We start from the raw sequence: 16,394 nt of genomic DNA, 5'->3' as shown, positions 1-16,394 counted from the left end.
TACATGTGCTGACCTTGTACTGCTGTCCCTCCACTTCACATCTGGGATGGATATTTGCAGTCCTGTGGTTGCCTTATTGGTCTAAAATTAAACTCTGAATCTCCACTTCTATTTTGACTAAGCAGTTCCAGATTCTCTGAATAGCGAAATGCTGATGTGACTCGGCTTGCTGAGGACTGGGAGTTATAATGGCCACATGTGCAGGTTTGGAAGTGCAAAGTACAGGGAAAATGGCTGAATAGTAGCTATAAAGCAAAGGTACCTAATGAACAATATTCACCAAGGTATTGAGATTTAAGTTTCATATGAGATCCTAAGTATATCTTTGGAGGGTCTTACATCTTGAAACAGTTCAAAAGAGACAGGGACCTAGCCTGGACCAATTCTGGATGAAATGAGCCACAAACTCTCTGTCCTCCCTACCAACACAGGTAGCTCAGAGAAAGAGGTTCACATTCTGGTGCTGCACAAACACTGGGGCAGGTGTACCTGTTGACTGACAACCCAACTGCTTTGAAGACAGTCACTAAATTTTCCCTTCAACTATGAAAGGTGTAGGGAAGACAGAGAGCTTCCTCTAAATAAAAGCACCCACCCTAGCAGTGGCATGGTTTTCTCAAATGCAATGGGCTCCAGAGGCTCTTGAGAGTTGGTGGTAAAGAAAGTGCTTGTTCAGCTGAGAAAGGGTCCTCCTTGTTCAGAGATGCTGACACAAGCATTATGCCCACCTCGTAACTCCTTTCATGGAAATGGACTAGGAGAGTTTGTTGCCACTTATCTTTTACTGCTTCTTTCCTGGCTTTGGTAGTCAGTTAATGATGAATAGTTTTATTGAGAATGACCTGGGCAGATGAGAATTACACCAGAGATAATCACTTAGGGCAGTGCCAGAATGAGGAAACTGGAAACTCTGCTCCTGAGAAGACCGACTTCTGCCTGACCTCAAACTCATTTTGAGTGAATATCAATAGATATGAATAGTTCAGATGGTCCTGGACTTTGGCTTCCAGGACCCTAAGTCAACTGACAGCCTTTTCAAAGAGACCATCTTGAAGATGTTCCCAGACACTTTAAAAGAGTTCTGAAGTGTTTAATATAAGTGCATACACACAACAAAGAGATGCCTCTGGAGGGCTGTTCATTACTAATTCCAGTGCATTACAGAAGGGGGAATTCACAATAGTAAGTGCCTCACATATGTACAAATAAACTTAGATAGGAGGGGAAAATTGTCAAAAAAAAACCACCAAAAAACCACAAAACACTATTACTCCTCAGCTAAAAATATTCCCAAGCCTTATGAGAGGACTCTGAATATCCACCAGAGCACGCCATGCAGTACATCACACTCACTTCAATGAAAGTAAATCCTCCTGACTTGATCCATCATGAGAAAGATATTTGCATTGTCTAATGTGAAATTCAATTATGAATACAGACATTATCTTCCAGCTGCTAACATCAGCTGCTACATCATTCAAATACCTTCCTGAAGGGATTTAGTTGTCCCTTAGTCAGTGTTACACAATCCCTGCAAAATATCTTTTTTCCAGCACAGAGATTTCCTTTTGTCTCCTTTTCTGTTTGCATTCATTAGATCCTTTCATAAAAAACTACTTACTATTCTTATGCTTTCTTTCTAAGGGAGGCCTTGACAAGCTCTTATTCCTGAGCTTTGTCTCCAGACTCAGCCAGGACCCCACTGCATAAATATGTACTTGATTGGAGCACTCAGATACAACCTACTTGGGAAAGGGATCTTCTGTGCCTCCGAAGTTAAAACAAAACTTCTCTTTGTAACAGAATGCAACAGCAAACACAAACACCAGCAAGCAGCTACTGAGGTAAAAGCTTTACAGAGCAAGAGTGCAGCAAGAGTATCTTACCTGATTGTGGCAATGTTCCATAAAAGTAGAAAAAAATCATCATTAAACCTAAATCTGCAGGTTCTCTACTGAAAAACGTAGAGATGAAACAATATACAAAGACTGGAATTACATTCAATCCCTAATCTTTTTTTTTTTTTCTTTTTTTTTTTTCTTTTTTTCAATCAGCAGCAGCAAAGAGGAACCTGATTCAATACATCTGAAGTCTTATGTGCCAAATAACTGATCAGATCTGTATCATGGACCCTCTTTTCCTGGTAAAATTATGATTCCATTTGGATTTCCCTAACATAAATAACCCTACACTTGCAAACACAAAAAGTCTGTACACAGGTAAGAAAGACTTAACAGTAGAAAGAGAATATGTCATAGAATGTCGTGGTGAAAATCTGGTATATTAATATATGCCAGTACAGAATATTCCAATAAAAGCAATACAAATAACAGACCCTCAGCCACATGATGGTGCTTACTCACTGTTATCAATGAGCAGAAGTCTTTCTGCTAACCCCATTTACAAGGAAGTTGCTCACAAACCATCTGAAGGATTTCTGCCGTAACTATGCTGTATCCAAGCTTGTAGAAACTCTAAACAAACAAAATGGCTTCCTTGAACCACCTGCTGCTATGGGGCTTTGATGAGAAGTTCCTCAGGCTGGACTCAGCCCTCAGCCCTTGAGAAGCCTTTACTACTGGTTCCTCCAGAGAAGTCTGCATAAGAGTGAGGTGCAACCCTTGGGAATCTAAAAGCATGCTTGGTGCTCTGAAGTGACCTGTTTTTCGTCTCCTTGGGAAACCTTCTCCACACACTATCATGGGTTATTTTCAGCTGCAGGCATAGAAAGAAGTTGGTGATAGAGATGATGCAGAAAACCTTATCTAAACCAGATCTTCCTTCATCATCAAGGGAAAAGTAAGGTTTCCACCCATCTCACCACACAGCTCAAAGTAGAGACAACAAGAATACAGAAATGATGCTGTCCTTAAACACTGTCATCTCTCTTTTGTTGTACTGCACTGCAGTATATACTTATGCCATTTTTCTTTCTATCTTCCTGTACTGATGTAAGCAAACAGGAACTGACCTCGTTTCCACAACTCACAAACCCCACATAACCATTCTTGTTTCTAACAAAGCATTTTGAAAAAAAGATTATGGGGCATGAAGAAAAACCAGCACCTGTAGAATTCCCAGACCTCAAGAATTACTATTTGGAGAAGTCACATTGATGAAATACACTTAAATTAAGAAAAAAACAAAAGAAACTAAAATTCTTGATTTCTGATTGCTATCATTGCTTTAGTTGAGACTGAAGGAGGTTTAACACTCCAAGCAGAAGGTGTGGAAGCCCATTAACTTTAATATATTGAACTTGTATTTACATTAGCACTCATCATTTCAGAAAAATGTACAGAATTTTTTTTCTCTACTTATCTTTACATAAATGTTGTCTCTAGAAACCATACAGCTCAATCCACAAAGGGGCACGGAAATACATACACTCAAAAGCAACCCTGCGAGAGCAATTTAATTTTCAAATTTAAATGAATGCTTCGTGCATGTTAAGTAGCAAATTAAAAACTACAAGGTAAGCTCTATATTGTTTCTTGCATCACTCTAAAAAGAAAATGCATATTTTGAATCTAGAGTATCTTATTTCTATAGGAAAATGAGAAAACAAATATAGCACCTGTAAGGGAACATTACCATGTTTACCTCTGAAAGATCCTCTCTCCTGAAGTTAAAAGACCTGTCAGTGGAGGTTGATCAGGAAAGTTAAACTTGGTGCTTGACCCGACTGGTTAGCACAGTGCCAAAGGAGAGGGTGAAGGACCCTCATCACACAGGGAAGAGAGCCCTTGATTTTCCTTTGGTTCACATTTAGTTAATAACAAAGTGGAAAGATGTTATTTCACATTTGTGAAATCCTCCATCTATTCATAAAAAAGCCACAGCACAGCCAAAGCAATCCAACCTTCCCACAGTGCCCCACAGTGGAGCTCAGTCACCCACAGAGACCAGCTCTGTCTCAGAGCTGTTTCAAAGTACGTCCAAAAGAGGCTTCTGATTTAAAGCCAGCTGCAGCAGTCATACCTTGGAGTGAATCATCATCTCCTGAGGTTACAGGCTGAGATCACCATCTCATGGTATGCAAGACACCAACTTACCTATGTGAAAATAAACCATTCATCACACATATGCAGACTGGATATGAAAAAATGACCTTGAAATCTAGGGGTTTGAGTCCTGTTATCCTCTGCCCCTGAGCCATCCTTCTGTCACAGGAAGCTTGTGACATATTTTGTGTAGGAGGAAGGTTTGGGGGTGGGGACGAACAACCCCAACTCAATTTTGTCCTAAAATTATGAGTAACTTAGAAAATAGACAAATGAAAGAACAAAATGGTTGCAAAAGAGGAAAGTATAGTAGCAAGGGAAAAAAACGGTCTCGTTGCATACTGTATCTTCATTTGAATTGCAGAATTAATCTGAATGAATTATATTTTTTAATTTAACTATGATAATAGTCATCATGCACTGGTGGGTTTAGCAGTATTCTCTCTTTATACGTATGACTCAAGAATTACCATAGCAACTTGCTTCCCAATTAGCCTTCAGTTAGTAACAATCAATACAATTAGACAAGGTCAGTGCTGGGGAAAGCTCTGTAGATTTTTAAAAAGACTACTAAGAGTCACTAATGGCTAGAATAGAATGAGTGGGATCCTGGACAATCTTCTCCAAAGAATGATTGCTATTGTTCACACTTCAGTGAACAAAAGGATTCATAACTAAGGCTACTCCTGCCATTTACCTGACTACAGAAGGCTTTTAACCCATCAACAGGTTCACAGATTTTGAATAATAGAAGCATCCCTAGATTTGCAGACAAAAAGATGCCTTGTGATCACATTGCTGGGAATGATGTCGACTTCACACCATCACAAAGCAAGAATAAATACGTTGGATATTTTTGTCAGTATCCCTACATCTGAAATCAACAATCCTGTGAAGGAAGGCTACATAAAACCTGTAATAAAGTGAGGCTCAACAGTTCGTGGGAATGGTATTTAAACAAGTGCTGGGATCCCATTAGGAAGTTCTCCTTCTAGTGACCTGAGTAACTGCCAACCTCTGACACAATTTGCCCCTTATTTTTATAGTCTGTTAACACGTTATTGCTTACCCTGAAAGCACTGTGCCTGGCAGCACAGTTGGACGACAACATGTGTGCTATTCAGAGGTACTCTGGGCCTAGGGAGCGCAAAACAGGCTCTTTGACAATGACAGATGAAGGCTCATGAAAAGCCACTCCACTTGTTCACACTTTTAAATCTGCTACTAAGAAGCACAGGCAAAAAAAAAATAATCTTATTTTTAAATAAATGATGAGTGTCATCAGCTATGCTGAGGCACGAGGCTGGCTGTGACAGATGGACCGTGATCTATTTACTTGCCTCTTTATACAAACGTGTTGCCACTTAGCTCTGCCCTATGTTCTTCTTCTGGAGGTAACTTCTCTGCAGCTCAGCCCTGCACAGAGGTCTGGGCTCAGGGAGGGGAAGAGCAAAGGCTGCCTGTACAGAGAAATCATTATGGCAAGGAAGTCTGGATAGTGCTGTGCGACAACACTTCAAATGAGCTTTGAGGCAATCTGTCTCAACCTTCCTCTGTACAGAATGTCCCCAGGAAGAAAAAAAAGCTTTTAAGTTCAAAAAAGACAGGTTTGATTAAAATATAAACTAGGACTATTAATGTTAAGCCAGAAAAACCTCAAAGGAAATTGCTTAGGTGGAAGAGAATGGAAAAAGAGTTCATACACCTCTCTCTCCTTACATCCAACACCTTTGGAGAAGGTTTAGTGTTCCTCAGTGACTTATTCCAAGTGGCAGCAAGCCCTGCCCCAGACCTCCCTGAAATTGCATTCATTACCTCAGGGGTTGCTCCTCAGTGCAGTCCCTGAGTGGCACATTTCCATACCTGACTGCAAAACTTCTGCTACTTATAGTAGCTCAAAGCTGCTCCGCATCGAACATGCTCATTAGGCTGCAAAGGAAATGTCCTATCCCACTGCCTCTAAGGAGCTCTTCTGCTGTCACTTTTCCTAAGGAGCATCATGTAATTGGGAACAGAAGTAGTAAATAATAAAACAAATCAATTTCACCATATCATGCTCCTCCCTTCCCACAGTGCGGTGGGAATAAAGTTTAAGAATCCAGCACAAGAAGTCTTAAAAGTACAGAAAACAAAAAGAAAAAGCATGTAATCATGAAATCTCATTCAAAATAAATTATAAGATTGACATAAGGATTAGATATGCTCTAATGAGCACCTTCCTGTCATAATTACACTACGAAGGATAAACATTTCCAGATAAAGATGTCATTTTGAATAGACAAACAAGACACAACTAAATAATGTTCCTGAATAACAAAGAACCAGTTTATTTTAGCCCACAACTGAAATTCTGCATTACTCCTTTTAGTGGATGAAACTCACAGCACACAGGTAACGCACAGAAACCATTCAAGGAATTTGCGCTGAGCATCAGCACTGGGCAGCTCTTCACTGTTATGTATTACATGCATTTCTCCTCCTCAGAATAGGATGAACAAAATATTTCTTTTCTCCATCTGGAGAATCTATTCCATAATTGTTCCAGAAACATTCTCTCTAGTGTCCTTCAGCAATTGGCACTGGTAGTTTGCAGGGACATGGTTCTGAACTAAGAAAGTCAACAGCATGTCATTATCCCCAGATCCTAATCCTCTGTTGTCTGCATATATTTATTCATGCGCAGTTTACTCACAAATGATATACACAAATGGTATGTGTTATTTTCTTAAAGAAAATCAAGCACATACGTGGAGATCTTCATCAAAAACATCTTTCTGCTCAAAAAATCCAAACAAATATTCACAGTATTTTGCAAGCAAATTGTTCTTGGCTTGGTCACAAAGCAAACAATATATCTCTGGATTTACACCTTGGATGAACAGAGGCTAGCAGCATCTTTTATAGAAAAATCAAAATGCAGCTCACTAATAATGATGAAATGCTCAACCTCCTCTCCACTGAGCAAAACACCCATCAAACTAATGATTAAATCCAAATCAATCTTTTGGCATTATAAAAATAAAGGCTGTGCAATATAATGTTGTTAGAGAATCAACATCTCCTGCTTAGAAAATAAATGTCTTGACTTCATCTCAGTTTGTTTTCCTGAGGTTTCTATCAGCATTTGTATAGCAATAGGAAGCAATTCTCCATTGCAACATGCCAATTCCACCAGCATTATTTCTAAAATAGAAGGAAAAGCTAGATAAAATCAACAGAAGACTGTTTTTCTGAAGTCCACCTGAAACTGAATTACCATTTCTGAACTGGTGCCAGCCTTCCTCTCTGTGACAAAAAACATTTAACAATAACATTAAGTAAGAATAAGTACTGAAAAAAATCCCAGTTAGAGTATGCCAGGAACAAGGTCACACCTTTTGCACTTGCACACTGTTGTAGTTAGAAACACACTGAAATAAGATTAATAGAACAAATAATTTAAAAAAAAATCCTTTTTATGATGAAGAAACTCCAAAACTTTTTCATAAAAATACTTTTTTTTTTTTCCTTTTCCTTTTTTTTTTTCCCCAACAGCAGGAATTTTTCAAGTAAATCCAGAAACTGAATATACCTAGAAGTACACAGCACTTCTATGCCTCTTGACATATACCTTAACCCAAATTGCCACCCACACAGCACTGTGGTGCATCAGGAACCACAAGCCCTCACACCATGATGCATTTTGCATAGCCAAATCACACACTGTGTGAATTATTTCTTGCAATTTTTTTGGTTTGTCATTTAGTAGTTTTAATTGAAATCCAGTGCTCCAGATATAGCAGTAGAATTGGCAGGAGCAATCATTCCTGATCACTTTCCCCATACAATCCAGACTGAACAGACCACTCCAACATCCTCTGTCAAATGTCTTCATCCAACATCCTGGCCTACCTACCCCATTCTTCCTCAGGTGGAAAGCATCCACGAATGTGTTCATTTTAGAGGAGACTGAGAGGGGACCTGATCCAGGTCTATAAATATCTAAGGTGTGGGGGGCAGAATGGCGAGGCCGGACTCTTTTCAGTGGTGAGTGGAGACAGGACAAGGGGAAACGGCTGGAAACTGCAGCATAGGAAGTTCCGCACAAACATGCGCAAGAACTTCTTTACAGTGAGGGTGACGGAGCACTGGAACAGGCTGCCCAGGGAGGTGGTGGAGTCTCCTTCTCTGGAGATGTTCAAGACCTGCCTGGATGCCTACCTGTGCTACCTGGTGTAGGGAACCTGCTTTGGCAGGGGGGTTGGACTCGATGATCTCAGGAGGTCCCTTCCAACCCCTACAATTCTGTGATTCTGTGATTCTGTGAATATTTTCTTTGATCCCTATTCTTTCAATAATTCTTACCATTTCCACGTGGTGGGTTTTTGGACTGCTAGACTTACAACTTTTATTTAGAACTATACATTAGAATCCTTAAAACTCATTTTGAGTGAATGTGGTTAATTCACAACTCATAATTAAAGGTATGAAAAAGCAATTGTTTTTCTCCATGCACTTTTGTCTTAGACTTGTAGAATTCTAGAATGAACTAGTTTCATCTAGAAATGACCTTCAAGATCATCAAGTCCAAGCATCAACCCAACTTGCAGAGACCCATCACTAAATCACGCCCCATAGTGTCATGTCCATACATGTTTTAACTACCTCCAGGGACAGACACTGCACCATTTCCCTGGGCAGCCCATTCCACTGCTCGACCACACAGTCTTTGTGAAGAAATTTTTCCTAACATCTTACCTGAGCCTCTACTGGCACAACCTGAGACCATTTTTTCTCTTCCTATCATTCACCTGGCTCCTGTACTGAGCCCGTAGGAGCACCAGTTGTGAATGGCCGCCAGCTAGATTTTATGAATTCAGGTAATGTGAACATGTCACACTGGGCATTAAAAAGAGGCATTAAAATATTTGGCATGCATTCAGGAAAATGGATTTCTTTTTTTTTTTTTTTTTTTTTTTTTACTGTAACTGTCTCTTTGTCTAGACAACCATAAAGCAGGAAAGAGAAATGATATCCAAGATGATTCTTCTGTTCAAGTTTCAGTTTCTAATGCTGGCTTTGTATTAACGCTGTTAACAAATAAAGATTATGCTGACAATTCTCACAAATTTCGTTCTTGCTCAAGCGAAGAAAATAATGACAAAATGTATCTTTTTTTTTTCTTTTCTAAATATGTTCTATCAAAGAAAGCAAGTATCAAGATACCAAACTATACAGAAGGAGTTATGGAATACTGGTTTTTGCACTCTAATATGTTTCCATTAAAGTATGCAAATATTATTATTATTTCCTGGGACTTTTTAAATAGGAAAGTTAGAAAATGCTGATATGGACATAATGAATTGATTTTACAATTCTTATCTTCTTCTTTCAAGTGCTTTTATTTTGTCATTTTTTTTCCCCACCAAAGTATTAGTAAAACTTTTTGATCAAGCTACACATTTACTGAAGTATTACAAAGCTGTAATTAAAATCTTTGCTCTTTGACATCAGAAGTGACTTACTGACAAGAATATTAAGCACCTACTTCATTTGTTTTGTAACTGTGCAAGAGATGACAACAATAACAGCAAATGTGAGACCTCTTCCACAGATAAGCTTTGGCAGAGGAAATTAGGATGCCAGATGAGGATGCAGCAGAACATTTATAAATTACATTACAGAACACTAGCCTTGGCTCATTACATTGTATTTAGAACACAAAGCACAGCTTCTACTTTCAGAAAATAAATTTAATTAAGCACATACCAGACCTCATATGCTTTTTGTACCAAACACTAAAACTTGCTATCCGTGGTTGATATTTGCAATGGTTAGAAAGGGGTCATTTGTAGTAATAGCATTCAATCTACAAGAAAATGTGCCTAAGTCACTCAGTGCCATGCTGAGAAACAGCTGCAAAACTCAGTGCTTTGCCCAGCTTCTCCATTGATGACATGTTACTGGTGCCCTGGGAGAAGCTTGCATGGCTGCTCCCCATCAAATCCCATTTATGGGAACCCATTTCAAAGGGCAGAGCACAGCAATGGGCAAATGAAGACTGACACCTTGGATGCTGTTGGGCTAAGGAATGCATACAGTGCAAGATTAGCTCCTTTACATGGTTTTGCTGCTGAACCGGTGACCTGAAGTGCAAGCAACCCTTCCAGTACAGACAAGAAATGCTGATCACCATTAAATGCAGACAGTCAACTGTGACAGGAGCATCTGAAACTTATGAGTCCATCTGCTGGAACCTGGAGAATTCCTGTGATTGCTCACAGCCCTCATACCAGTGTGTGGTGGCTGGGCAGCCCTGTAGTTGCTACTAGTTTACGCAGGGTTAAACCTTGGAGATGAAAGGCAAAGTCCTTTACTATAGCAGTGGTCCCAATGGAAGAGTTATTCTTTGGAATGTCAGCCTGAACTTTCAATTTCTTTGCTTCTGCTGGTTACTGGTCTTAAGATTTTCAAACAGTAGTCCCCTATTCCCTCAGAGAAAATACATATTTAGACTCATTTAAATGCATTCAATAGCATACTTATTTTTGTGCCCTGCCTTTAAGGTGCATACTGTTCCACATAATTTCCTATAATATAAATTAGAATACAATATCCATTAAGTTGCACCTTGAGATTTTACCCTGGAGTATTTGTTATCAAAGTATGATCCTTATCTGATTTGGTACTTATTTTGATGCACAGAAAGCACTGCATCTCTCTTTCACCTTAGGGATGTAAATAAATATTTTTGTAAACATGCATTACTTAATTTGAACATTGCAGTAGCTCCTGCAAAGCCATATTTTGCTTCTAGAAAAAAATTAGTAGGGTTTTCCAATAGGAAAACTTTCCAAAAGGAAAGGAATTCCTACCTAGAGACAAGTTCCAATTGTCTTGGTTACACTGAATCTGTTTTCTCAAAAGAGCTTTAATGGTCATATTTAATCACAGCCCCTTGCATACTGAACGAGGCAGAACATGATACATTATGCAAAAACACCTGGAGAAATTGGAACATGCCAGCCAGCCTTCTTTTGAGCAGAAGACTGCTTATCCTTAGGTGATTGGGCAGTTTCTGCCTTCCCCTCTCCACTTTTCCTTCCTTTTGGGCTGTATGCCACTGAATGCTACAGAATCACATTTGGGCTGATTGAAACTGATTTCAGGAGCAGAGGGAGTGACAGCCATCCCTTAGACAGCTGCTCACCCTGGCAGTTTTGATGGATACTGCTGAAGAAGGTCAGGATTGTTTACCCACTGAGTTGTCAGGTGGTTCAAATTTGCTAAAAAAGACTTACAGTCGGTGATGCTTTCTACTACTATGTCAGTCTCCCAATGAGACTTTTAAAATCAAGCCAAGAACTTTGTTCCTTCCCCACTCATGGGAAGCAAGTTACACCTTGATTTGGTAACCTTAACATGTGTTTCAAAATATTTTCCTGAATGGTCTTCACTGTTTTCAAATACCTCACTTTGGATTAGATGAAACATTCATGTTAACTCATTTTGAATAAAAAAGTGTGGCTTGTCTTTGAGCTTAATAAAGGCAAAATAGAAAGATTTTAGCATTGTACATCAGGTTGGTTGTCAAATACCATATGTCATATGCTGGTGCCAATGTATCTAAGTCAAAGCAGACCAGTAGAATCTGTTTGAACAATCACAAGCTCAGCAATCCCAACAAAAAAATGCAATAGTTTGAATGACCTGAGAGATGAGATAAAGATGTGATCCAAAGCTTTTTTCTCTACAGAATCGTGAAGATACTATAGATAGCTAGTGCTTATATTCCTGCTATCTTCCACGGATAGAAGATTTCAGTTTGCAGGACTGTCAACTCCAGCAGATTCCCTCAGCCCTTAAAGTTTGCACGTTCTAGGATTTTCAGAGCTCATAAAGGATCAGTCTCATCCAGCTTTGTTGAACACAGTATGGTTTGTGTTCTTAAAATTTGCCTTTGCCCAAAACTGTAGATTTTGGGAGCAAATCATGAAATAAAGCATTATTTTTTAACTCAAACTTTTCAAAAGAAGAAATAACTGTCAGTGAATTTTCAAGGGAACTGTGCTTCAGGATAAAAAAGTGAAGACTATTTGGCTTACACAGGGTGAGGCAATACTGTTGCTTCACTACAATATCACTGTTCAGAGAAACATCATTCCACAGCACATCTTTCCTTAATGACACAGGTCAGGAGCATGACCAAAGTCCTAAGCCAGACTTCTTTTGTCCTCCAAAAATCATTATATGGGTATTTCAAAAGCCAAGGGAGATCAGCATCCTCAGTCTACTTCTATCATCCAGATAGTGATTTGAAGCTGAAATTGCTGTCTAGCTTCCTTGGTTAAGTTAAACTAGCCACTCATCTTGGGATTTGAAATAAAATTCCTGTTTGTTTTTTTTCCAAGTGGGACTGAAGCATTCACCTCTCCCTAGAGCAGTAATATATCCCAATCTCCCTATCATTAGTTCAGCTACTGAGGATCAGACCAAACTTCCTATAAATATGATGTACTGCCAGGCATTGTTAGACCACCACTCAAGAATTTACTTTGCTACACCACAGAACTGGGAGGAAACTTAGCAAGATAAAAAGAGAGATTTCAATATTGCTTTAGGCTTTATTTCCAAATTAAGTAGTTTTAGTGTGGGTTGAAGATGACATAGGAGCTGCAGAGCATGTTGAATTGATTTTGCCAGGTATGTGCCTGCATGGTGCTGCCTTTTAATTTAGTAACTGGAGAATTAATCTGTTCTGGTAGTGCAAACAAGTTAGTTAAGCAGGAGTCAAGAAGAGCTGCCGTGTTCTGGTTGGCTAAAACTTCCTAGGAACAAACTAAATATCAATATAACAAGAATGACTAATCTGCTTCCCTTCCTGCTAAATTAATGTGAAGTCAGAGCTATGCATAAGTTGCACAGCTGGTAGCACGGAGCTGGTTAAGATGCTCTCCAGATCTGTGAGTCTATGAAATACTTTTCAATACAAAAAATTCAGTGTTACACCATTACAAAGAGAGATCTCAAAGGATTACAACCTTTCAATATGTTTTGTAACTTGGAACATTTTATTTAACAAAATATCTTTTTCCCTAGAACATGCTTGGGGAAAAACTTTGTCTTATAAGATAGCAGGAGAGTTGGAACTAGATGATCTTAAAGGTCCCTTCCAACCCAAACCATTCTATGATTCTGTGATTGCACAGGGTCATGTTTTTTTCAGTAACTGAAGGAATCCAAGTGGGCAAGAAGAAGAATAGAAGCTGGTCGTGCTTCAAATAGGCTTTCATTCTTTCAAAAATCACGAAACAATAAAAATATCCCAGTGATAATTTTCTTCATTTTCCAATCGCCATCACCATCTCCAAACACAAAGTCTGTGTTTGGCAACAGATGAAAACAAGGATTTTGATTTGTGATTAGAATGGAGGGAGGGAAGATCATGTGCTCCATGCTGACACTTCAAGATCCTGCTCATTTTTTTTTCTATAAGGAGTTACGGTCACTAGTGTCCATACTGGAGATCCCTTGGACAGTGCAAATGGAAAGAAAACAAGCTATTCCCTGGGTACCATGAAACAAGTCTGACTGGAAGTATCTGACCAGAACTATTCAACATTCTGGGAAAAAATAGGTTTGTTCAAAGCTCTCAGTTGCTTGAGTGTATAGGATGAAACTGAAGTGCATATAGAAAGTAGAAACACTGAAAAAACATTGAATTATTTTTGTCTGAAAACCTACCATTATTGGTCACTATATTCAAAAGCCTTCATTCACTTTGGATGTAAACTCAATCGAGTTAAGATTATTATAGAGGATTAATTTCTGATTTAACTTGTGCTCAACCAGCTCATCTCCAATGAATGATTACAAAGAAGACTGCTCCCTGCAATTTGTGAGTCCACCTCATTCTCTGAAACACTGTTGGAAATCACTTAGAAAAGATAACTGATGGAAACAGTACAGATTTTTTTATTTCTCTCTTTCTTTCTTTTAATTTATTTTTATGTATTTATTTATTTTGAATTGCTCTGAATCAGTAACACACTCAAGAGATACTGTGACTCTCTTCATTTTTAGTCTACTTAGTTCTACATGACCACAAGCATATACTACATTGAGGCTATCTACAGGCTATCTACATTTTACCACATGGAGATATCACACCATTATTAGCTCTTTTCCTTAGATAAACTGAAGTTTGCTCTAATCTTCCTTTTTGTGCATGATCTTGCAAGAGAAATGAGGCTTTCACACAAAAGCTCTGTTTTTATGTGTAAATATCTCATTTGATTACACACTTTATTTGGTCTCTACGTTATCATGAATATTTCTGATCAATTATTTATGGATTAGGTTTAGGATTTGTGAGCTTTTTCAAATTTCATCTGTTTGCCACACCATTTGCAAATACTGCATTCTTTGTTGATGTTGATTGGTCTCATTTACATATTTATCACACTTCTACTTTCAAGGGTATTTTTCAATAGAATGTCCCCATTTCTTCTCCATGTTCTAATAGTACACAGATTACACAGATACACTTTCAAACTGAGCTCATTTCCATTAGCAATTATTTTGGTTAACAATAAATCGTCACTTAGAGACATCCTATTCAGTGTGATGGTTAATTTCATAGATATCTGGCATATGGTTTCTGAGTAATTAAAGACAATGGGAGCAATCTATAATGCACTTTTGCAGCCCACTTCACAGTCTAGGGAGCTGAATGTTTTTTCCATAAGGACTGCATTTAAAGGAATCCAGCATGACTGGGGAGAAAGAAGTTCCAAAGTAACTGGTGACACAGCACTGATCTTTCTCCCAACTGGTGATTCCTGAGCATAGAAAATAAGATCTTTATTTTCAACAAAGACTTCTTGAAACCCTCTAGCATCTTCACTTCTTATGCCTTCTAGTGTGCTCACCTTCCTCTATGTTCTTAAACAGGAGCATGAGATGATAAAAGGAGAAGACAATGCAGAAAAATGCAGGCAGTTTTACTCTCACAAAAACAGAACCGAAAATGGCACTGACCCTGAAGTGCATTTCCTCACTGCTACTTAGGCCCTTCTTGGACAAACAGTATATTTGCAACCCTCACCAGTGAAGGTACAAACACTGAATGAATTTCTAAACAATACGTGATTTACATATATATGCACTAATTTAGAAAAGCACAACATGCCCCAGAGTAGTTCATATTTTACAGTGAATTTTATCTTTTCTGGTGCTAGCATCAGTTAACCTGTAGACTTTTGGTGGCTGTTGAGTCACAGCCTGAACCACTGATTGATCACCTGGGGAAAGGACCAGGTCAATCCTGGGAGCACAGATGAAGGGGTGCAGCCTGGCTGCATCTCTGGTTGGAGATCCCTTCCTTGTGGAATTTCTACTGAAAGCCTAGATCTTCAAAGACAGGTGAGTGCTTTTCCTTTTTCTATTGCAACATCCTATTGCACTAGTCCCTTTGCTGTTACAACATATGATCAAGCCTTGTCTTGGAGGGCTGCAATACAGCAGACTAATGGGTACCTGATACATCTGTGCATTGAAGGCACTCATAACTACAGGCTTATTAGTAAAATTCACAGAAATTAGACGCTTGCTCTCTGTATGTTCTAGGAATTTCAGAATTATCCTGTGCAAGAAGCTTCTCACATACTCCCAGCCATTGACTGCAACTCTCTGTATGCAACTACAATGACACTCCCTACCGAACCACTGCTTTCACCAAGGACAGCCCAGCTACTTGATATAAAAATGTATTTGTGACAACAATGCTTTGGAACATAATCTGAAAAATGGAAAATTTGTTTTTTAAATAGAAAGATGAAATGAGATGGAGCTCAGAGACAGGGGTTACTCCTGGGCAGTAAAAGGAGGAGTTGCAATTAGAAATTGCTGTTTTTGAAGTAAAACGGTTGTTGATTGATAAATATTGACAAAATACATACATTTTCTCTAGGTCACGAAGTCCTGTGAAAGCTCCCTTTGGAATTACTCTCATCTTGGTGAGGATGAATCTTCTGAAAATAGAGAAAATGGAGTGATTATTCACTGTTCACACAGGACTGTGTGGCAGCCTTGCCAATACACCTTTAGCCCTGATACCAGGAGAGTTTCCAGCCTGAAGGCTTCACAGCCAAAATAACAGCAATAATGTTTGCAGGATTCCAGATGCCTGCCTGGACCAAAATTACAACGCTGTGTTGGGTTGCCTCTGGTGCTGCCGGGGAAAGATTATCCATCAGTGAGTAGCAAGTTCCCTGCTGGCTTCAGTAAGAAATAAACACCTGGTCACTGCAGCTTTGCTGCACACTTGGAGGGAACTGTGTCTTTTTCATCTCATCCTCTCTTTTGAGAGATGCTCAAGCACAGGATGAAGCAATCCTGTAGAGTTTGGAT

At 39.0% G+C, this 16,394-nt stretch overlaps 1 protein-coding gene across 2 annotated transcripts in view; it reads right to left on the bottom strand.

Annotated features, from left to right (window-relative positions):
* The window catches only part of FSHR (follicle stimulating hormone receptor), a 76,903-nt gene that overhangs the window by 31,676 nt on the left and 28,833 nt on the right, over nucleotides 1–16,394 (bottom strand). Inside the window, exon 2 of one of the 2 annotated variants that reach the window (XM_042862193.1) lies at nucleotides 15,944–16,015. In XM_042862193.1, coding sequence (XP_042718127.1) covers nucleotides 15,944–16,015 — 72 coding nt within the window. The remainder of the gene's footprint in view (nucleotides 1–15,943; nucleotides 16,016–16,394) is intronic. The other variant, XM_042862194.1, reaches the window with a different exon arrangement.

The sequence above is a fragment of the Lagopus leucura genome, unplaced genomic scaffold (genome assembly GCF_019238085.1).
Source record: "Lagopus leucura isolate 7727_CA_CO unplaced genomic scaffold, USGS_WTPT01 Super-Scaffold_73, whole genome shotgun sequence".
NCBI classification, from domain to species: domain Eukaryota; kingdom Metazoa; phylum Chordata; class Aves; order Galliformes; family Phasianidae; genus Lagopus; species Lagopus leucura.
Note: the sequence above shows the minus strand (reverse complement) of the source record. Positions and strands in the feature narration are given on the sequence as shown.